Raw genomic sequence first — 20,872 nt, forward strand, 5'->3', positions numbered from 1 at the left:
GCCTTCCTGCACGTCTCGTGCTTTGGAAGGTTCCCCGTGAGGGGGCTGGTGCCCCGGCCCGAGTCTGTCCCTGCTCCCACAGGCCTCCTCGCTGCCCCCCCCCCCAGTCCTGGGTGGTGCTGGCGCTCACAGCTCGGGAAGGGGACGCGGCGCCGCCCGCCTGAGCTCCAGACGCCTCTCGAGCGTGCTCCTCCCGCAGAAGCACTGGGATTTGGTGCCCGGGCATGGGGTTAGGAAAGGTCTCACGGATTTGAAGGGGTTGGAGTCACGGGACGTTTGCTGTGTGCACGACAGCATCTCCGCTTCCATGCTCTGCCCACAGCGACGCGTGGCCGGCGTCTGTCCCTCAGACACGGAGACGTTTCTTAGACCCCTAGCTCCCTGCCCCGGGCCGTGGGTGTATAGTGCACAGCGTCCCTGGGCCGGCCGGGGTCGCGTGGAACCACCAGACGCCTTCTCGTCAGTCCCTCTGTCGCGTCACGAGGTGGAGCCCCTGCAGCAGATGGTCCGGCTGTGGACGCGTCACCCTGGGGCCGAGAACGGAGCCTGTCCGCCCGCCCGGCATGGCACCCGGGGCCTGTGGCCTCGATCCCACGGGCCCCCGGGCTGACTGCTGGTGCTGGCAGGGGCCCAACGGGTGCAGACAGTCCCGAGAACGCCCTCCATGTCCGAGCTGCACCGACTGTGGCCGTGGTCCCCTCCCCGCGGACCCCTCCCCGCGGACCCCTCCCTCCGCGTCTGTAAACTGCGGCGGTCAGGCGGTGCCCTGCTCGCGGGGCGGCTTGTCTGAGTGCAGAGCCTGGCCAGCGCCGGCTTTCTGTGCCGTGCTCCCCCCAGCACCCGTGCACAGGCCGCTCGTCCTCCGCCAATAGCCCGCTTACCGGATGTTTTCCAGGTTCCTCTGTTTAAAAAACAAGAGCAGCGCGTCGGTGGTGTTCACGACGTACACGCAGAAACACCCGTCCATCGAGAACGGCCCTCCGTTCGTGCAGCCTCTGCTCAACTTCATCTGGTTCCTGCTGCTGGCCGTGGACGGGTGAGTGTCACGCGGGTGTTCGGGGTGCGGCCTGCGCTTTTCTTGGTCAGCCCTCTTGGATTTTCACGTGGAAACAGTCGTGCCCCGCTCTGCTCCTGTTTCAGAGGCAAACTGACCGTGTTCACGGTGCTGTGTGAGCAGTACCAGCCGTCCCTGCGGCGGGACCCGATGTACAATGAGGTGAGCGGCGTGGGGGCGGCCGCCGGACAGCGAGAGCAGTCCTCCGCCCCGGGCGGCCCTCGGGAGTGGGACGGGGCCCTGAGAGGAGGTGCGGGAGGTCTTGTGCACGGGGCGTGTTCCGGCTCCACGGTGACCCCGTGCCCTCCTCTTCCAGTACCTCGACAGGATAGGACAGCTCTTCTTCGGCGTGCCGCCCAAGCAGACGTCGTCCTACGGGGGCTTGCTAGGTAAGGCCGGAGCGGGGGCGCCTGCAGGGAGGGAGCAGAGCGGGCATGGCCACGTCCACCCTGGCCTGAGCCCCGGGCCCTGCCGGGCGTGGTTGTGGCGCTCTGTCGGCCCCGTGTCGCTGGCTGCCCTCGAGGTCCATCTTTAGCAGATTCCCAGACACAGCTGAGGGGGTCCTGTTGGCCCTAGTGCTCCCTCTCCTTTGGCCACAGAATCAAGGCGGATTTCTTTTTTTTTTTCTTCTGGTAAAATACACATATCCCAAAATTTGCTGTTTAACCGTTTCTAAGCGTCCAGTTCAGGGGCACCGAGCACAACCACAGGGCTGTGCAGCCGTCCTCCCGTCCGGCTCTAGAACGTTCCATCCCCCACGCAGAGACCCTGTCCCCATGACGCACGGACCCCCACCCGCTCCCCCGGCCCCGCCGTCTACTCTGCGTGTCTGAGTCTGACGATTCCGGGACCTCGTGTGAGTGGGGTCCCTGTGCGTGTCCTTCTGTGTCTGGCTGGTGTCCCTCCACCTCCCGTCCTCGGGGCTTATCCCCATGGGGCAGGGGTCCGGTTCCTTCCTTTAGAAGGCCGGTCATACTCCATGGTGTGGACGGACCGCCCTGTGTTACCCATCCCTCTGTGGTGGACCCCGTAATGCCGCCGTGAATGTGGGGGCACGTGCGTCTGTTTGAGCTCCCACATCCAGTGCTTTGGGTAATGCACCCTGAGGTCAGATTGCTGGGTCACATTGAAATTCGGTTTAACTTTGGGGATGCTGCCAGACTGTTGTTCACAGCAGTGGCGCCGTTTCCCATCCCGCCAGCTGCACACAGGGCTCCCGTTTCTCTGCGTCCTTGCCCATGTTGGCTGTTGTCTGTTGTGTGTGACTCAGTCGTGGGTGTGAGGGTCTTGCTGTGGTTCTGACCCGTCGCCCTGACGACTAGTGAGACTGGTGACGCTCAGCCTCGTTCTTGTGCTTAGTGGCCGCCCTGTCCGTCCAAGTCATGTGCCTGTTTTTGAATCAGGTTGGTGATTTCTCTATACTGGATACTGATCCCTTGTCAGATATAAAATTCCCAAATATTTGCTCCCATTTTGTGGACTGCCTCTTTTTTTTTTTTTTTTAAAGACTTTATTAAACAAAGAGCAGTTTCAGTGGGGCTGAGAGTGGTACAGCTGGCTGGGCATCTGACTCTTGGCTTCAGCTCAGGTCATGATCTGAGGGTCGTGACGTTGAACCCCACGGTGGGCCCCACGCTCAGCATGGAGTCCGCTCGCGGTTCTCCCTCTTCCTCTGCCCCTCCCCCGGTCACGTGCACTCTCTCTAAAATAAATAAAATTTTTAAAAAAGCTAAACGAAAGCAGCTTTAGCTTCACAGTGAGATAAAGAGGAGGGCGTGGAGATGTTCCATTGCCCTCCGTGCCCCGCACAGCTGTTACCGGCGCCCCCGTCAGAGTGGTTGGTGACTTGTCGGAATTGAGGAACCTACGGGGACACGGCGCGTCTCCAGGGGTTCATGGTTTATGTTGGGTTACTTCTGATGCCGGACGTTTATAGGTGTAGACGCACGTGTCCCCCAGTAGAGAATCCTGCAGTGGTTCTTGCCCTGAAAATCCTGCCCGCCCCTCCCCACACTCCACTGCCTTTTCTCTGTCTGGGTACTGCCTTCTCATGCACAGAATTTTAAGTTTTCAGGAAGTCCGGTTTATCTGGGTGTCCTCCATTGCTCACGCCTTTGGTCCCATCCATAATGTCCTCGTCCAGCCCAGTGCTGTGAAGCTTTTGCCCCATGTTTTCTAAGAGGTTTACGGTTCCTGGGTTTACATTGACGTCCTTGATCCATTTAGAGGGTTTTTGTACCTTGTGTGAGGTAGGGGTCCAGCATCCTTGTGTTCGTGGATGTCCAGCGTCCTGGCATCGTTTGCTGAAGAGATTGGCCTCCCCCCCCCCAGTGGTCTTGACACCCTTGTCTGAGATGGCTTGACCCCTGTGCACGTGGGCTTCTTTCTGGGCTCTCTGTTCTGCGGGCCTCTGTGTCTGTCACCCGTGCCACGCTGCTGTGATGACTCTAGTAAGTTTTTGAAATCAGGAAACGTGAGCCCTCCGGTTTTGTTGTTTTTCAAGATCGTTTTGGCTGTTTGGTCCATTGCAATTCCATTTAAATTTTAGGATGAGTTTTCTTTTCTTGCAAACAAGCCATTGGGATTTTGACAGGGACTGCATTGAATCTGCAGGTGGCACTGGGTGGCATTGGTCTTTGCAGCGTGTGAAGTTCTCCAATCCACACACGGGAAGTGCTTCCATTTATTTATGACTTTAATCTCTTTCTGGGGCGGTCTCTGGTTTTCAGTCGTGAGTCCCTCGTCTCCTTGGTTAAGGTCAGTGCCTAAGTATTTTATTCTTTCTGTGCTGTTGTAAATGGGATGTTTTCATAATGTCTTTTTCAGATCGTTCATTGTTGGTGTAAAGAAACGCAGCTGATTTTCACGTGCTGACTTTGTATCCCTTACGTGCTGGACCCACTTACTCTGACCACTCTTTTGTGGAGTCTTTAGAGTCCTCTGCACATAAGACCACGTCGTAGGCAAACAGATCCTTTCCCCTGTAGATGCCTCTTCCTTCGTTCTCGTGCCCGGCTGCTCCGGCCGGAGTTTCCAGGACTGTGTGGAGCGGAGGTGGTGAGGGCAGGCGCCCTCCCTTGTCCCTGCTCCTTGAGGAAGCGCTCAGGCCGTCCCCGTCGAGGATCACGTTTGCCGTGGGGGTTTCGAGGTTACCGTGTGGAGACGGTTCCTCCCGTTCCTGGTTTGTCGAGTGCCTTTGTGAGCGTGTCGGATGAGTCAGGTGCTGTTCCTGCATCAGTTGAGACCGACGATCGTGTGGGCGTCCCCTCGTTCTGCGGACGTGGTGCGTCACACTGGCGGGTTTTCACGGGGAGTCCCCTGTGCGGCCCACGGAAAAGCCGCTATCTTCTTGTGCTGCCGCGGCCTGTCTTCCAGTGGCCTGTGGAGGGTGTTGGCCTCCGTGTTCACAAGGGACACTGGTCTGTGATTTTCTCGGAGTATCTCTGGGGTTCTGGCTGTATCGGATGAATCAGGAAGCGCTCCCTCCCCCGCAATTGTTCTGGAAAAGCTTGAGAAGGACGGGTGTTGGTTATTGAGTGTTGAGCAGAATTCCCCAGTAAAGCCGTCAGGGCCAGGGCTCTTCTTTGCTGGGAATTTCTATGACCTATTCGGTGTCTTTCTTGTTATTGGTCTGTTCAGATTGTGCCTTTCTTCATGCTTTTGTCTTGGGGGGTGTTGGAGGCCAGGCCTCTGGTCCTCATCTGCCTGGCCGGGCAACATGGTGCGGCCCTCCCCCCAGCAGGGCAGGCAGCGACCAGTTTGGTCCTTCTGAACGTGGCTTTTCTGAGCCTGAATGTGGTGTTACCTTTGAGTAGATCTTGTTTCACGGAGTTTAGTTCACCCACACGCCCCTGCACCTGTCTGCGCGGCCGGGCAGCATTGAGGCTCCCTTCCTCAGGTTCCTTCCGGAGCTGAGGCGGCCCCAGGTGACAAAGCTCGGTGACGCTGCTCCTGCCCTGCTCCCCGAATCCAGCTGGCGCCCTCCTCGTGGGCATGTAGGGTTGGCCTGGGTGGGCGTTTGCATCCTTTGAGCCAGACTGCGCTCGTGGGAAGTTCTTTTGTCCGAGATGATTTTGAAAGTTGTTACATGCAATTGGACTTCCTACTTGTAAACTGTCTGGATTTGTCCATGGAAGGTGCTCCTGCCACGTACGGGCCTGAGTGAGGCTGCGCGTGTCTGAAGCCGAGGTTGTGTGTGGGCAGCTCTCGGGCTGGGCGTCCCGCCCTCGCTCCTCGCCACAGGTGTCCTGACGCTTGGTGTGTGTTCATTTCCCACCAGAACTTTGGACTCACCCCTCCGGTGCCCGGGATGCCGGCGGCATGTTCGTGGGACCTGATTTCGTGTGCCCGAGTCTGTCCAGACAGCACTGTGCACGTTTCTGGGTTTTTTTTCCTGGTGGTTTGGCTTCAGGGGACTTTCTGATCTCCTGAGTTTGTATTGAAGTGTTGTTCTTTGAATAAAAAGTAGATGAGGGAAGTATTGGTGGTGGCAGCCCCCTGGGTGATGGTGGCCACCGTTTGTGCACGTGAACGCATCCTGACCGCTCTGTGAACAGGGTAAGGGTGCACACGTGTGATGCACACGCGTGTCTGCTCGACGGTGACCTCCCTGTGACGTGGTTCTGATGACGGTCCTCCAGGGCTGTCAGGCTGCCGTGCTGTGTCCCCGGATGGGCACGCGTGGTCTTTCCCCAGCCGTCAGGTCCTTTCCAGAGACTCGTGGGGAGCTCCCGCTCGTCCCGTCCGAGCCTGGGGACACGGCGCCGTGGAAGGTGGGGTTCCCCGGGCCGGGGGCACCGACCGCGTGCCGCCGCCGGGCCCCTGACGGCACCTGCATTTGCTTCCAGGGAATCTTCTGAGCAGCCTCATGGGCGCCTCGGAGCAGGAGGGCGAGGACAGTCAGGACGACAGCAGCCCCATCGAGCTCGACTGAGCCCGCCCGCCCGGCCTGCATGAAGACGCCCGAGCCCGGGCCCTCACACCCGGGGCCCCGTGGCGAGGCGGGGGCGGCCGCGTCGGGTCTGCGCGCCGGCCCGGGGCTGTGTGGCCTGCGGCGGCTGTGCTGGCCGGGCCGCGCCCGCACCTTCAGACTGACCCACAATAAAGCACAGGCCTTGCCGCGCTTCCACCCTTTCCCTGTCCTTTGTGTCTGGTTTGCTTTGGGAGGCGACCTGGCGTCTGGCGCAGGCCCGACCCCGTCGCAGACGGTGTGGGGGGTGGCCGCCGTCCAGCTGGCCCCACGCGACGTCCTGCGGTGGCCCGGCCGGCATCTGGGCGGCTGGTCTGGGCTGCACCGAGGCCACAGCCGTTCGGGATGCGTCTCACAAAGGGACCAGGAGGCCTCTCCACGGTCTGTGACACAGTATTTATGTTCACTGGGTGATCGAGTCCTTCGACCTGGCGTCGTAGGTTGTAACCAATAACCAGTCCCGGAGCGAGCGGATCCGCCCTTTCTCACTGACGCGATGCCAGATGTTCCCGGAGCAATGACAAGAGGGGAGACACTTTATTTTTTCACAGTTAAAATAAGAGTTGAAGATTAACACACAGTGGTCATGCATGGGAAGGACTGAGATACACGCTTTCATTGACTGTAAGATGGAATTTAAAGGAAGGTTTGTGTTACCTGTTGAGCTGAAATAAATCCTTTATACTGGGCTTCGCAGCGCTCGTCCTTTCTGAGTGAGCTCCTGGGGCTGGCGGGCGGGGAGCGGGTGCCGAGGCCAGCAGTGGCCAGGTCTGTCCACTCTGCCTGCCGCGGGCGCTGCGGACGGCCACGAGCGGCCAGTGTCGGGAGGGTCTGTGACTCGCGTGTAAGTACGTGGTAGCGGTTTCTTTAAATGAGAGAAACCAAACCCTGCGGCGTCCTGCCTTGTCACGGGTTCTGCGCATCGGCCGCGGGGTGGGGGAAGGAGAGCGCTGAGCCCCCCACAAACTGCCCGCTGGAGCTCTCTGTGCAGGATGGTTGTGGAGAGAGTCCTCCCTGGGGTGCAGGCCCCAAGCCCGCGATGGACCCCCGGCTTGTGCCATGGTGCTCGTTCTGAAACCAGCGCGGTCAGCAGGAAGGACGTCGGAGCAGAACACAGGTTTTTATGTGGAATTTTGCCCTGAACTAAGGCGAACACAGACTACACACCCGTGCACACCTGGTGTTCCCCTGTGCTCCCCTCGTGGTGGTGGCTTCTGTCTCCACCCTCAGCACATGGAGACCTCCCTCCGGGGGGGAGTGGTATAACTTTGGGGCCGTGCACCTGACCCCGCTTTCCCTGTGAGCACTGCCATGTTTTTCGTGCAGTTGTGAATGGCGCTTTTCTCTGGGAACACGGCATCCCGTTTGTAGCTGTGCGGGCCGCGGCTTCCCCACATCCCCACTGTGTGGCACGAGGGAGGCGGACGCCGGCCCGAGGCCAGAACTGCCAGCGGCCCACCATGCGGACGTGTGCAGGTAAGCACAGTGACCGCCCTTTGCGGCCGGGAGCTTCCTGGCTCATCAGAGAAATTCTCCCGCCGGTGGTAAATATTCTGTTGTTTCTTTTTAACGTGTTAGTGTCTCGGGCACAACGCCCTTGCGTCTGGGTCAAGAGAGGGTCTAGAAGACCCGTCCCCGAGAACACGTGGCTGAGGCTGTTCCCCACATGGGCAGGGGCAGTCCTGGGGGCCTCTGGCTTTTCGTTTCCACCCACGAGACTCCCTGGCTTGCGTTTCTGGGGCTTGCGTTTCCTTGTCTAGATGCAGGGAAGATGGGCATGGCTGGTGGCGTCCAGTGCGGCTGGGGAAGAGGCACCCGCCTGGGGGGGGGGGGGGGGCTCCTGGGTGACCCTGTGTGTGACTCTCTTCACCTCCCAGCCCAGCTGTCTTGGGGCCTGGGGCTGAGATGGGAGTGAGGGGGGCACTTGTGCTCCTCTCTTACCCCCGCATCTGCCCCCCCATCCAGGTTTACACGGGTCTGAGCAGGAGAGCCCATGCTCAGGTGCAGAGGGGAGATAGGATGGTGGGAGTCAGGCCCACGAGGACGGGCAGAGACCCTGGCATGTCAGCGGCCAGCAGGTAGGTCCTCCGGAGGACGCAGAGCCCCCACCCCCCGCCCCTGACCTACACAAGGGGCCACTTAGGAATAGGACACAAGGATTGGCGTGACAGGACACCGTCTTGGGGACCCACTCTTAGTCCTCTCAAAGGCTGGTCCAGGGCTGCCTTAGGGGATGGGAGGGGGCTGGGGGGCCACCCAGATCACCCAGCAGGTGTCCATCCCCCACCTACACGTGCTGCTTCTCTGTTCCCCCGCAGCCCCACACCGAGGGTGGACAGAGCCAGGGCACCTGGGGAGGAGGCTCGGTGGCCGTCAGTACCGGCTGGCCAGCAGCACGCTGGGCCTGCAGGGGGCACTCTGGGTTTCCCTCTTCCAAGGGCTCAGTGGCCACGAGGTCAGGGTGGGGTGGGTCAGCAGCCAGTGCCCAGCGGGCAGCAGGCAGGAGCTGACCCTCCATTCTCCCTCCCAATCCAGGCATGCTGGGGCCCAGTGACCTGCAGCTCCCCGGTGCCGCTGACCCCCAGGGCCCTCACGCGCAGGCCAGGTCAGCGGCTTCAGGAGGGCGGTGTCCCCCATGCCAGCACCCAGGACCCCATGACCGACACACAGCAGGTGCTCAATAAATACTTGTTGAGGGGGACTTGGGGGAGGGGCAGGATGGGGAGGGGAGGCATGCAGGCCGCCCGCTGACCCCACAGCCCAGCCTCCTGGTCAGGGGCAGGATCCTGCTCAGGTGGGCAGGGGGCGAGGGGAGTTGGTGAGGGGCTGCCGGGCTGCCCTGAGCCAGGAAGCCGGGCTCAGGCCTCAGAGGAAAGGTGGTTCAGTGGGCAGGAAGGGGTTGGGGGTGGTAGGGGTCACATCAGTGGGCGGCGGCATGGTGGGGTCAGAGGTCAGGTCAGGCCGGCCTGCAGTGAGGGTCCAGAGAAGCAGGTCCTGGTGGCTCAAGGCTCAGGCCCCACCTGGCCGAGTCCATGGCTGCTGCTTGGGGCGGGGGCCAGGAAGCCGGGTCCTCCATCTGCCAGCCCCCGCTCTGGCCGCTGCCTCCTCAATGGCCGCTTCCCGCGAGTCCAATTCCCTCGGACCTCCAGAACCTTTGCTCGTTAGGGTTTATGCTTGAAGTGGGCTTCCACTGGAAGGGGACAGGCGTCCGGCAATGTCACAGCCACCGGGAGGTGTTGGGTTCCCTCCCCCTCCGCCCCTCCTGCACTCACCTGCGTACTCCTGGGGCAGCATGGGCCTGTCCACGACCTTCCGGAAAGCCTCCACCCAGGCCCGCTGCTCCGTCTCCGTCTCGCAGGCCAGCAGAAACCTACGCTCCGGCGTGACGATGGTGATGCCATGTGGCCAGTGGTGGCCCTGGGTGGACGGCGGGAGCCCGTCCAGCACCGTGTAGCCGCTCTCCCTACTGCCGATGAAGACTTCCCCACGGGCAAAGGCGTCCTGTGGGCAGAGGCCGGGCAGCCCCTAGGCAAGGGGGTGGCTTTGCTCATAGCCGGGGAAGCCCAGGCGCCGGAGACCCAGCCCTCCCTCCTGCTCTGCGTCCCCGCCGCCTGTGGCCAGCAAACGGCCTGTCGCTCTTCTTCACGTTGTGGGGACGGAGACGTCCACCCTACAAAGGCCCCAGCCCAGCTGGGCCGAGACCCTCCCTTACCAGGGGATCTTTGAAGTACATGAGCCTCCGGTCATCCATGGTGAACCAGCGCTTCCGGAAGCCCTCTGTTTGCTGGGGGTCAGAGAGTGCCGGGGACCGGCTGGTCAGCAGGCAGGGCACCCCATGCACGTGCGTTCGTTCACCCTTCCCCCGTTCACGCCTGCCGAGGGCGGTGCTGCCGCCTGCTCCGCCCACCAGGTGGCCGCCCCAAGGCCCTTCGCCCACGCTGTTCCTCCCATGTCTGTGCCCTCCCCACCAGTTCCTCCTCCTCACCGGTCCTCCCTGGGGGCCGCAGGGTGGGTCCCAGACCCAGAGCCCCATCCGGACTGTGGGATTACCGTGTGTGCCTCCCTGAGGCAGGGAGGGGGCTGAGCTGGCCCTCCTGGGGCCTGAGGAGGGGGGCAAAGGCACAAGGTAGGCTCGGCCCAACCCAGAGCCCCACAGTCCTGGGTCCACGGGACCCCTGCTTACAAAAGGTTTTGGGGTCCAGGGCCATCCACACCAAGACGATCTGGTGGAAGTCCTCGCCATGGGGTGTTGTTGGCACTTTGGCCCTTCATGGCCCCCCCGCCCCCCCCCAGCCCCAGGTAGCCGAGACGCTGATGTCCGAGGAGGCCTGGGGGGGGCTCGGGCCGGCCGGTCAGACCCACCTTGGGCCCTGTTTTCTCCATGTAGCCTTCCTTCAGGTAGTTCCGGGAGAGCTTTGGCACCAGCTAGGGCAGAAGATGGGCTCAGGCCTGGGCTCTCTGGTCACTGTCCCCCCCCCCCCATGCCCCCGGCCCCCTCCCCGCTTGCTCGCTGCCGCGGAGCCAAAATGCCCCAGAAGAAAGGAGAGGGGGATGCGGGGCCCTTGGACAGCCCCCCAGCCCCTCGCGGACACGAGCAGCCGCCACTCACATCGGCGTCGCTGGCCCCCGGGAATGCCACCTGCAGGTAGTGGAAGCGCGCGGCGCGGAGTGCGTTGAACCAGTCCACGATCTCCTGGGGGCAGAAGAGGGTGTGGGCCCGGCCTCGGCGCTGGCGGCCTGCGGGGGCTGCCGTGAACACAGGCGGGGGCGGGCCTGGCGGACGGGCGGGGAACAGGCCGAGCTGGGGCCCGCTGGCTCGGGATGGGCAGGGGACAAAGGGGTGGGAGCTGAGGTCCAAGCCAGCTGGCCCCCGGGCCCTGATGCGGCGTTGGGTGTGGGACAGCTTTTCTCCTCTCAGATGGGGCTATTTTTACAAACCGAATATGTTGCCCAGAGCAAGGCTCATCTATTTTTAAATCCACCCAGAGCTGCTGCCTCCCATCTTCAGGGGAAGGAGGACAGCGCCGCTCCGTGTGAGCCCAACCCCGTCCCTGGACAGGGTGGACCCACAGCCCCTACCTCTCCGGGCTGCCAGGCCCCGCCACTCCAGAGACCCCTGCCCACCGGATGCTGGAATCTGCCCCAACCCTAGATGAGGCCCAGTATCTCCTTCCCCTGCCAGCTCCTGGCCATTGCCAGCCACAGGGCCTTGCACGCCCGTTAGGGCTCCAGAGCCCACTCCTGCCCCTGGGGTCATCCCACGCCCACCTGGATCACACCAGCCCCCTGCACACGCCACCCCAAGGTGCTGACCACGCCTCGTCACCAGCCCTGCCCCTGGGCCGGGCCCGTGCTGCAACGTCCACACCAGTGCTCTGTCTTCCCTACCTGGTACACAGTCCCCATCCAGGCTGAGACTTAGGCTCTGGGCCCTGCCCACCACCCTCTTCACCCCTGGCGCACCCAGCCCCATTCTGGTCACCACTGAACTCTCCAGTCCCTCCCCTGCGGCCACAGGGCATCGTCTCCTGCCTGCTCCCCACTGGCCTCCCACCTCCCTCAGGACTCCCTCAGATCATTGAAACCATGGCAGCTGGACAGGTTGTGGGCAGTTCAAGTTGGGCCATGACACCTTCCCAGCAAACCACCGCACCTCCAATAAAGATGCGGGTCCACAGCATGGCCACGGGCCTTTGCACACGCTGTCCCAGTACCTGTCTTCACCCTTGGGAGGTGGTCCTTGGCCCCCTCCCCATTATGCACAGTCACTGTTCCCAGCCCTCAATACAGGTAGGATTTTAGTCGCTTTTCTCTGACTTGTGCCTGTCTCTACTGCAAACCAGTCACTCACATGTCAACCAGGCTTCCCTGCATCCAGGCCCAGGGCCCAGCCCACAGCAGGTGCCGTGGCACAGCCCTCGTTGAGGGAGGGGGTCCTCTGGGGACTCACGCCAGCAGAGCGNNGTGCTGCACACAGAAGAGCCCTGGGCTCAGTCTCCCAGGGAAAAGGAGGGTGGGGGCCTCTGGATAAAGCTGAAGATCGGCCCACATGCCTTGAGCCGTGTCCTGCCTACAGCCTGTGAACACCACACAGCGTAGCCTGCAACCTTCCAAAACCAGATCAGGAAGAAATAGGAAACTTGAACCTGCCGATCACTAAAGAAGAGTTAATAGCAATTCTCAAACTATTGCAAAAGGCAGAAGGAAAGCTTCCAGACACATTCTATGAGGCCAGCATTACCCTGACAGCAAACCAAACAAAGACACTATGAAAAAAGAGAGCTACAGGTCAGACACTAGCAAACCAGACCCAGCAGTACATTGAAAGGAACATTCACCCCAAGGAAGGAGGTTGCTTCCAGGGTTGCAGGAATGGCTCAACATTCGCAAACCAATCAACAGGACGCGTCACACGGACAGAACATTTAAAAACCGTATCATCTCAACAGATGCAGAAAAAGCAAAGGAAAGCATTTGACAGTACATCTGCTCATGGCAGGAACAGTGGGGTCAGGAGACGTGTCGGCGGATGAAGGCCTCGTCGCCTCGTCACGGGCAGTGGGGAAGACCAGGAACAAGGAGGAGATAAACAGTAACCTGAAGCTGTACGGAGAAAATGTCCCAGGAGGGTTTGTGACTACTTTCTGTTATCTACGCAATTTAAAGGACTAATACTTTGGGGCGTCTGGGTGGCTCAGCTGGTTAAGTGTCCGCCTTCAGCTCAGGTCATGATCACGGGGTCCTGGGATCGAGCCCCGCGTCAGGCCCCCTACTCAGTGAGGAGCCTGCTTCTCCCTCTCCTCCCCACTCAAGCTCTCTGTCTGTTGCTCTCTCTCTCAAGTAAAATCTTAAAAAAAGACGACTACTTGTAAAGAAAACAGTAATCGGGAATTAAAAGCTATTACTGTGCCTTGTTTGTAATCGCATATCTTGTTTTGTACGTACATCGGGCTAGTGGATTTCAAAGAACGATGAGGTCGTGAGGCACAGCGTGTGAAGAGGAGACACTGTGCCATCACAACCGAGAAGGTGTCGCACAGACACCTGTGAAGGAGCAGGGTTTCTGTGTGTGACTGAAGTTAAACTACTATACATTCAATTTAGAAGGTTATACATTTAGGATGTTAAATGGGATCCCCACGGGAACCAGGAAGAAAAGAGCTACAGAATATACACAAAAGGAAATTAGGAGGGAATTTAAACACTTCACATAAACTCAACACCGAGGACGACAGGAATGCAGGAAACGAGGGACAAAACGTTATAGGCCACACACCACACAAAGGGCACAAGACAGGAGGAAGTCCCTCCTTACCGGCGTTCACATTCCGGGTAAATGCATGAACCTCTCCAGTCAACGGACAGAGGATGGCGGGATGGACAGAAATGCATGGTGCAGCCGCTGGCTGTCCACGAGCGACGCGGCTGACATCTGAAGACACAGCGGGCTGGAAGTCAAAGGATGGGAAAGGAGACCGCGCGCAGACAGCACCAGGAGAGCTGGAGTGGTTTCACGAACATCAGACAAACAGACGAAGTCAGGAAAAGGCCACAAGGGACGAAGGAGGACAGTCCGTGTAACAGCTCAAAACAGCAAGAAGATCTAACAATTACGTTTACGCGTCTAATGACAGACCAACAAAACACAGGAAGCCAGACCCGACAGAGCGGAAGGGAGACGCGGCCAGCCTCGAATGACAGCTGGAGACCGCGGTGCTGCGCTCACGGGGATGGACGGAAACATCACAGGAGTAAGGGAACGGGGGACTTCACGCAACAGCCACCCAGATCCAACCAGACGCTCCACCGGACCGGGACGGCGCACGCCTTCCTCCCTGGTGCCCACGGGGCGGCGTACCGTTGTACCCGGTCGACCGCACGTGAGGCCGCACGTGAGACCGGACAGATTTTAGGAGGTAGGTTTCATACAAAGTATCTTCTCTGGCCCCAACAGGGTGGAGTTAGAAGTCAACACAGAGACAACGGGAACGTCCACAACATCGTGGACATGTAACACACCTTTACGCGACCAGAGGATCAAGGCAGAAATCACAAGGGAGACTAGAGACGAGATGAAATTAGATGAAGGAAACCGGAACGCGACACCAGAACACGGGCTGCAGCGACGGTGGTGCCAGCGGGGAGATCTGCAGCTGTAAATGCTGACGTTACAGGACTAGGAGGACGTCAAACCAACGGCCAGCTCACACCTGAAGGAACCAGACAAAGAACAGACGGAACCCAGAGCTGGCACAAGGGAGGAGACCATCAAGACTGGAGCAGGGGTCAGTGCAATGAAAGAAAACCAAGAGAAAATACATGAGAGCAAAAGCCGGTTCCTCGAGAAGATCGATGCATCGGCGAGCCTTGAGCTGGATGGACTAAGAAACAGACCCGAGTCCCTAAAATCAGCCCCGAAGTGTGGGACGCCGCTTCCAGAAATAAAACGGTCCACGAGAGCGTGCTGTGAACAACGGTACGCCAACAACGGGGTCACCTAGAGGAAGTGGACAAATTCCTGGAAACGGGAAACCCACCAAGACCAGATCACCAAGAAGCGGACCATCTGAATGGGCCTGTGAACGAGTAGGAGACCGAATCGGTCACAGAAATTCCCAGCAAAGAACAGCCCTGGCCCTGACGGCTTTACTGGTGAATTCTGCTCAACACTGAATAACCAAAACCCGTCCTTCTCAAGCTTTTCCAGAACAATTGCGGGGGAGGGAGCGCTTCCTGACTCACCCTGGGCGTGTTCTGTATTATACTCAGCATAGCCAGGGTACCAAAGCCAGACAAGTGCCCGAGACAACCACGCCACTCTCCCTTGCGGACACTGATGCAGAGAGCCTCAACAAAGCACAATAGATGGAACTCAGCAGCACATTGAGGGTTATACGCCGTGGCCAAGTGAGACTGGTTCCTAAATGCAAGGGGTTCTCAACACAAACACTTAACAGAACGAAGGAAGAACCAACCGTAGGAGCATCTTAGTTGATACATAAAATGTATTTGACAAAATTCATATGGAATATCTGGGAACCCAAGTAGCCAAATAATCCTAAAAAAAGAACAAAACTGGAAGAAGTGCACTTCTAATTTCAAAACTTACTACGAATCGCAGCAGTCCAGGGAGCACGGCACTGGCATAAAGACAGAGCAGTGCAGCAGAAGAGCGAGCCCCGAAATGGGTCAGATTATTGGTTGAGAAAGGGTGTCAACAGCATTTAATCGGGAAAGGACAGTCTTTTCAACGGTACTGGGAAAACTGGATGTCCACATGAAAAAGAATGAGGTGGACTCTTACCTCACAGATAAAAATTAACTCAGTGGACGGGTGCCTGGGCGGCTCAGGTCATGATCCCGGGGTCCTGGGATTGAGCCCCGCGTCTGGCTCCCTGCTCCCCGTGCCCCTTCCTCCAATCCCCCCACCCTTGTGCTCTCTCGCACACGCTCTCAAATAAATCAGATCTTAAATTAACTCAGTGAATCAAGTTAAACATAAAATCTGAACAATACAAATCTTAAAAGAAAACACAAGGCAAAAGCTTCATGATGTTGGACGTGGCGATGATTTTGTTGACCTGACACCACGGGTCTAGTTTCTGAATATTTTAAAGTCTTGTGCTTCAGGAGATGCTGTCCACAGAGGGAAAGGCGACCCACAGAATGGGAAAAGCATTTTCAAGTCGTGTATCTGATCAGGGCTCAGTATCCAGAATATATAGAGAAATCCTCTCAACCCAGAAAAAACCACCGAAATCCAAAATGGGCAAAATGGGACCTGAACAGACCTTTCTCTGAAGACGTGCAAATGGCCAACAGACACGTGAGAAGATACTCAGCATCACTCATCATCAGGGAAACACAGATCCAAATCCCACAGACGGCACCTCACACCCATCACCACGGCCGTCAGAACAAGAAACAGGTGTTGGCGACACGCGGAGAAACGGGAACCCTCGTGCCCTGTTGCTGGGGCCGCGAGCCGTGCAGCTGCGTGGACCACAGTGGGGAGGGTCCTCAAAAAATTAACCGATGACCACGTGACGCCACAATTCCACCTCTGGCTGTCTCATCACAAGGACTGAGCGTAGGGTCCCAGAGAGGTTTTGTACCCCAAGTTCACAGCATCCTTCGTGAAACCACAGGGCAGAAACCACCCAGCTGTCCGTCCGGGTAGGAACTGACACACACACTGTGTCCTTCCACACGACGGGTCACTCAGCCTTAGCAACCGTCCGCACAGGGATGAGCCCGGAGGACGGGACGCCAGGGAGCGGGTGCGGGTCCGTGTGTCACGGGGACGGTCTCCGTGTGGGGTGGAAGGTTCTGGAGAGGGATGGTGGGGACGAGAGCCGTAGGCTCAAACATCATGAGTGTGGTGAACTTTAGGTGCATCTTTACACAATGAAAAAGGGAGAAGAGCGGGATTGAGAGGCGGTGCCAGACCCTTGCATGTCTGAAGCGTCACAGACACATTTCGCCCTTTAACCCACGTGCGCGTGGTGCGGGGGTCAAAATGGAAAACCAAAGTCGTGAGGACGAAGGGGCGGACCTCGGGGGCTTGGCTGGGGGCTCCCGCCACCCTCACCCTGCAGAGGGTCTGGATCAGCAACAGCGCAGGACACCGCACATGTGTCCCCAGCCCATCGCCCTCTTCCACGTGGACTCCAGGTCCGCTCCCTGGCGGCCCCGCCAGCTCCATGCCGGCCGAGCAGGGGGGAGCTCTCCAGCCCCCTGCTCCCGCCAACCCGCCCGGGCACCCACCTTCCCGTCCTCATGGTAGACAAAGATGTTGCGGGTACTGTTGTCCTTCAGGTAGGTGACCTGCAGGCCATGGGGGTGGCCGATCTTGGCGGGCTGGAAGGTGGCGTTCAGATGCTCGATCTTCATGACAGCCTTGGGCTCCTTGGCCTGGAAGCAAGGCCGTGCGTTAGGTCCAGGTGGGTAGGGGAGCAGGCAGGGCAGACCTATGGGGGCCGGCTGTGCTGTGTGGCTTTGGGTAAGTTACTTACCCTCTCTGGGCCTTTGCCATCCCCCACCCAGAGATGAGAAAGGGGGATGTTCGACACCTAGGCAGACCCTCCTCTCCCCTTCAGCACACAGCTGCTCTATGTGGTGTGCCCCCACCCCTGCTCCCATCCCGCCAGCCCGGCTTTCCTCTCTGCCCGGGGACTGGCAGACTGCCCTGCGGGTGCCCTCTAGCTCTGTGCGTCACCGGGGGTGTCCTGACCGGGAGTTGGTCTGGGTGGGGGCAGGGCCCAGCCAGCCACAGGGCCTTCAGAGCCCACCTGCCCCTCCCTGCTTGCTGCCTGGATACCCTCTCAGGCCTGGGAGTGCCCAGATTTACCAACCCAGGCCCAGCCCCAGGGAGCGACTGTGACCAAGGGGTGGGCGGACAGGGGTCCCCATGGGAGGGGGCAGCCACTCCAGGCCAGGAATTGCTTGAGGGCAGCTGGGGAAAATATTAGGCCACTATGGGCCCCGTGTAGGGCTCACATCGTTTCTGTTGAAATATTTCAGGGACCCTTCCCGCTCCGTCAGCACAAACTTCCGGCTTAAAAACTGCCCATTGTCCCGGCCGCGCTTCCAGAGAAAGCCTTCTCGGTACCCTGGGGAGAGACGGGGCATGGATCAGAGGGTCACAGTGGACCAGAGCTGAGGCCATCGTCCTGACCCACACAGAGGGTGTGGGCGGGAGGACTCCAGCCAGCTGTCTGGCCTCTTGGCCAGGAGACCCGTTGGCCTCGGGGCTGCGAAGCTTGGTGGGCACAGGCCAGACTCGCCCATGGTGCTGGGACACGAGGCCACCCTCTCCCCAAAGGCTGCCCGCTGCCGCCTGCTGTTTGGGGTGTTTTCCGTTTTCTTTCCAAAAGCGTAAGAAACGGAAAGGGGTGCAGTGCGCTACCCCGTGTGCAGGCTCACGGGCAGATGTGAGGGGCACATCTGTGTGGCCGCCCTGGCGGGGGGCGGGGTACAGCAGAGCAGACCACGGTGCCCACTGCCGAGTCCTCAGGACAGCGCGACAGGACTCACACGTGTCAGGAGGGTCTGGGGATGGGTGAGTGTCCTGCGCTGGCCGGGTGGGCCCAAGGTCATCACAAGCGTCCTCGCACACGGGGAAACAGCAGCGCCCGCAGCCGAGGAGCCAGCCCTGCCCACCCCTGCGCTCCAGTCCCAGACCGGCATGGAGCTGTGACCCCGCGTGCACCGGACAGTCAGGCTGCTGGCTTGAGGCGCGAGTTTTGTGGTGGGAAGGGAATACTGTTCCCGTGCTGTTGTGGCTTCCGCCCCTTCACGTTCCTGTGGGCAGGGCCTGTTCCAGCATCTTGTGCCCAAGGGGAGTCGTGTCCGTGTGTCCCGACCGGTGCTGGAGGGCCTGCGGCCGCCGTGCCCGTGGCGCATTCCCAGCTCCGCCATGCCCGGGGAGACCGAGTCTCCAGGGCACCCGCATTCCTGGGGCGTGTTCCTTGGGGGTTCGCGGGTCACAGTCCGGGTCTGTGGGTGCCCGTACAAACCACCCGGCAGTTCTGCCCTGGGTTTCGGGGCGCTCTCCCCGCGGAGCCCGCCCTGCAGCGCGTGTGCTCACGAGTGGTGCTGTCCGAGGCTGGCCCACGATGGCAGGAGGCGGCGGGAGCCAGCGAACCGGCAGTGCCCACGCGGGCGGCAGGGCCCACTGCTCGTCCTTGCTGAGCACCCATGGAGCCCAGACCCTGACAGCCGTGCCGGCTCACGTTTCGGACGCCAACTCTAGGCTCTGACCCTCTAGCCCCCACCGCAGCCCCAGCAGCCCCCTCCCAACACCACAGAGACAAGGAGCTATTTTCTCTGTCCTTGAGACACGCGGCCATAAAAAGGCAGCAGCCTGGCGTCGGGGAGGGGGCAGCTGGTGCCGCTCAGTCTGTCATGGGACAGCGCCAGATGGGGCCTCTCCCCTCCCCCCAACTCAGAGGAGCCTGTGTCCCTGGGACCCCTGCGTACAGCACCAGCAGGCCTATCCCCACTGTGTGCACAGGCAACAGGGCCACCACCGTCCCCAGCCCACGCGGGGCCCTACCCAGAACGACTACGTGACACGCCACCCAGGGCAAAGCTGCAAGTCCAGCGGCCTGCAGGTCAGCCAAGCCGTGGACACAGGGAAGTGCCCGAGGGCAGCAGCTGGAGTCATGACATCTGCCAGGAGGGTCCCCTCCAGCACCCCTGAACACGGCCCGTGACGAGGCCCTGAGGGCTTCACCCACACGACCCTGTGCCGGCCCCAGAAAGACTTCCAGGTTGTTATCCTCATTGCACAAAAGGGGAAACCGAGGCACGGAGACGTGAAGTCCTGGCCCAAGGTCGCCTTGCCAGCAAGCGCCGACCTCTGGCACTGGCTGTCGCTCCTGGCCGGCAGGACCCCTGCCCCGCCACCGCCCGTCCGCCTTGCCTGCTGGGCCCAGCAGGTGGCAGCAGCGCCTCAGGACGGGCCAGGCGTTGGGCTGGCTGGGGGTGGGGACGAGCGCCGTGGTCCGTCTCCACACTCCCAGGGGCCCAGGCCAGGCTGGGAGCCGCAGGATGGAGGGGCGCACTGGCCCCAAGTCTGTCTGGCTCCCGGGCCACGCGATTCCCGACAGCCAGCCGCCGGGAGGCCTAATTTCAGGCACTGCGACAGCAGCAGCAGTATTTTCAGACGGGTGCTGGCCGGGGTCCCTGACTTGGCTCTGGCCAAGGGACGGCTGTTTGGCCCTCCGCCTGAAGCCAGCAGCCTGCCCGTCCCGTCATGGCCTGGCCTCCCCGGTCCTGGCCTGGGGAGGACTCCCGCCCACCACACTGGGGCCTCCAAGCCGTGGCCCCACGGCCAGGCTCGGGTTTCCAGACCATTGCAGGCTCCAGGGCTCCGTGCTGTCGTGACGTCTACACAGGCTCGGGGTATCTGTGCTGCCCCACCCCCACACCCCTGCCGACCGCACCCTGGCCACAGGGGTCTCCCCCAGCAGCACACAGCAGGACGGGACCCAGCGGTGCCCTCCTGACACGCTGCCTGAGCTTGGCTGTGCCAGGGAACACTGTTTCCTCCCAAAGGACTGGCCAGTCTTGCGGCGGAGGCCAGACGTTTCACTCAGCGTTTATTGAGCGCCTATGATGTGCCCACACCTACCAAGCACTGGGCCCTACTGTGAGCCGGCACCCACCATGTGCCGGCTCCGACACCACCTGCCTGGAAGCTGGAAGAGCCAGCCCGCTACCCGGGGCCTCCCCAGCCACCTCCTCCAGGAAGCCCTTCTGAGGAGTGCCACCAGCAGTGACGGGACGCCCCTGCTCCCCTGGAACAGCCAAACCCAGCCACAGGAACGGCCGTCCCAGGTGCAGGCACGGCACCCCCTTTGCCAGAGGCCCTGCAGGACAGCGGGGTCGCTCTGCAAAACCACTTAAATTAGTCAGGAACCACCGCACGCTTCTCACACGACCCAGAAAACCACGTTCACGTGGAAGCCTGCGTTCACAGTGGCCTCGAACAGGACTCGACACCAGGTCCCAGCGGGGGACTGAACCGCACACACAGCACCGCACTGCACTCGGGACAGAGATGGGCCCCCACACCGCAGGCGTCTGCCAGGGGATGCCAGTGGAAAGGGGGGGTCCTCTGGGCATAGAGCCAGGACCTGGGAAGACACCAGGGAAACTGAGGCCCACCTTGGCCACCGCCCCAGAAGGGCCAGGACCTGGTTCCAGGCCTACAGGTTCTATCCCCCGAGAGGTGGACATGGGGGCCCAGGCCTGGCCTCGTTCCCTCCCCCTTGCTACCCCGAACACCTCACTGGGGGACCGGCACAACCTCCTGCATGGCCAAGTCCATGTGCCCCAAACCC

The 20,872-nt window shown here is 60.6% G+C and overlaps 2 protein-coding genes across 10 annotated transcripts in view; one reads left to right on the forward strand and one right to left on the reverse strand.

Moving 5' to 3' along the window:
* The window catches only part of LOC121103715 (Golgi to ER traffic protein 4 homolog), a 9,431-nt gene extending 2,719 nt beyond the window's left edge, over nt 1-6,712 (forward strand). The window contains exons 2-5 of the mRNA XM_040634648.1: nt 898-1,036; nt 1,141-1,216; nt 1,371-1,443; nt 5,902-6,712. Coding sequence (XP_040490582.1) covers nt 898-1,036; nt 1,141-1,216; nt 1,371-1,443; nt 5,902-5,987 — 374 coding nt within the window. The 3' untranslated portion in view covers nt 5,988-6,712. The remainder of the gene's footprint in view (nt 1-897; nt 1,037-1,140; nt 1,217-1,370; nt 1,444-5,901) is intronic.
* A 1,985-nt stretch (nt 6,713-8,697) lies between these two features.
* The window catches only part of ADAP1 (ArfGAP with dual PH domains 1), a 57,257-nt gene continuing 45,082 nt past the window's right edge, over nt 8,698-20,872 (reverse strand). For 5 of the 9 annotated variants that reach the window (XM_040634641.1, XM_040634639.1, XM_040634643.1 and 2 more), the window contains 7 exons: nt 17,523-17,635; nt 16,791-16,937; nt 10,633-10,716; nt 10,386-10,448; nt 9,736-9,807; nt 9,296-9,548; nt 8,698-9,213 (listed from right to left, as the gene is read on the reverse strand). In XM_040634641.1, the coding sequence (XP_040490575.1) occupies nt 9,185-9,213; nt 9,296-9,548; nt 9,736-9,807; nt 10,386-10,448; nt 10,633-10,716; nt 16,791-16,937; nt 17,523-17,635 (761 nt within the window). In that variant the 3' untranslated portion in view covers nt 8,698-9,184. The remainder of the gene's footprint in view (nt 9,214-9,295; nt 9,549-9,735; nt 9,808-10,385; nt 10,449-10,632; nt 10,717-16,790; nt 16,938-17,522; nt 17,636-20,872) is intronic. The other 4 variants (XM_040634642.1, XM_040634640.1, XM_040634647.1 and 1 more) reach the window with 1 other exon arrangement.

This window comes from Ursus maritimus, unplaced genomic scaffold, assembly GCF_017311325.1.
Source record: "Ursus maritimus isolate PB19 unplaced genomic scaffold, ASM1731132v1 scaffold_2, whole genome shotgun sequence".
Lineage (NCBI taxonomy): Eukaryota > Metazoa > Chordata > Mammalia > Carnivora > Ursidae > Ursus > Ursus maritimus.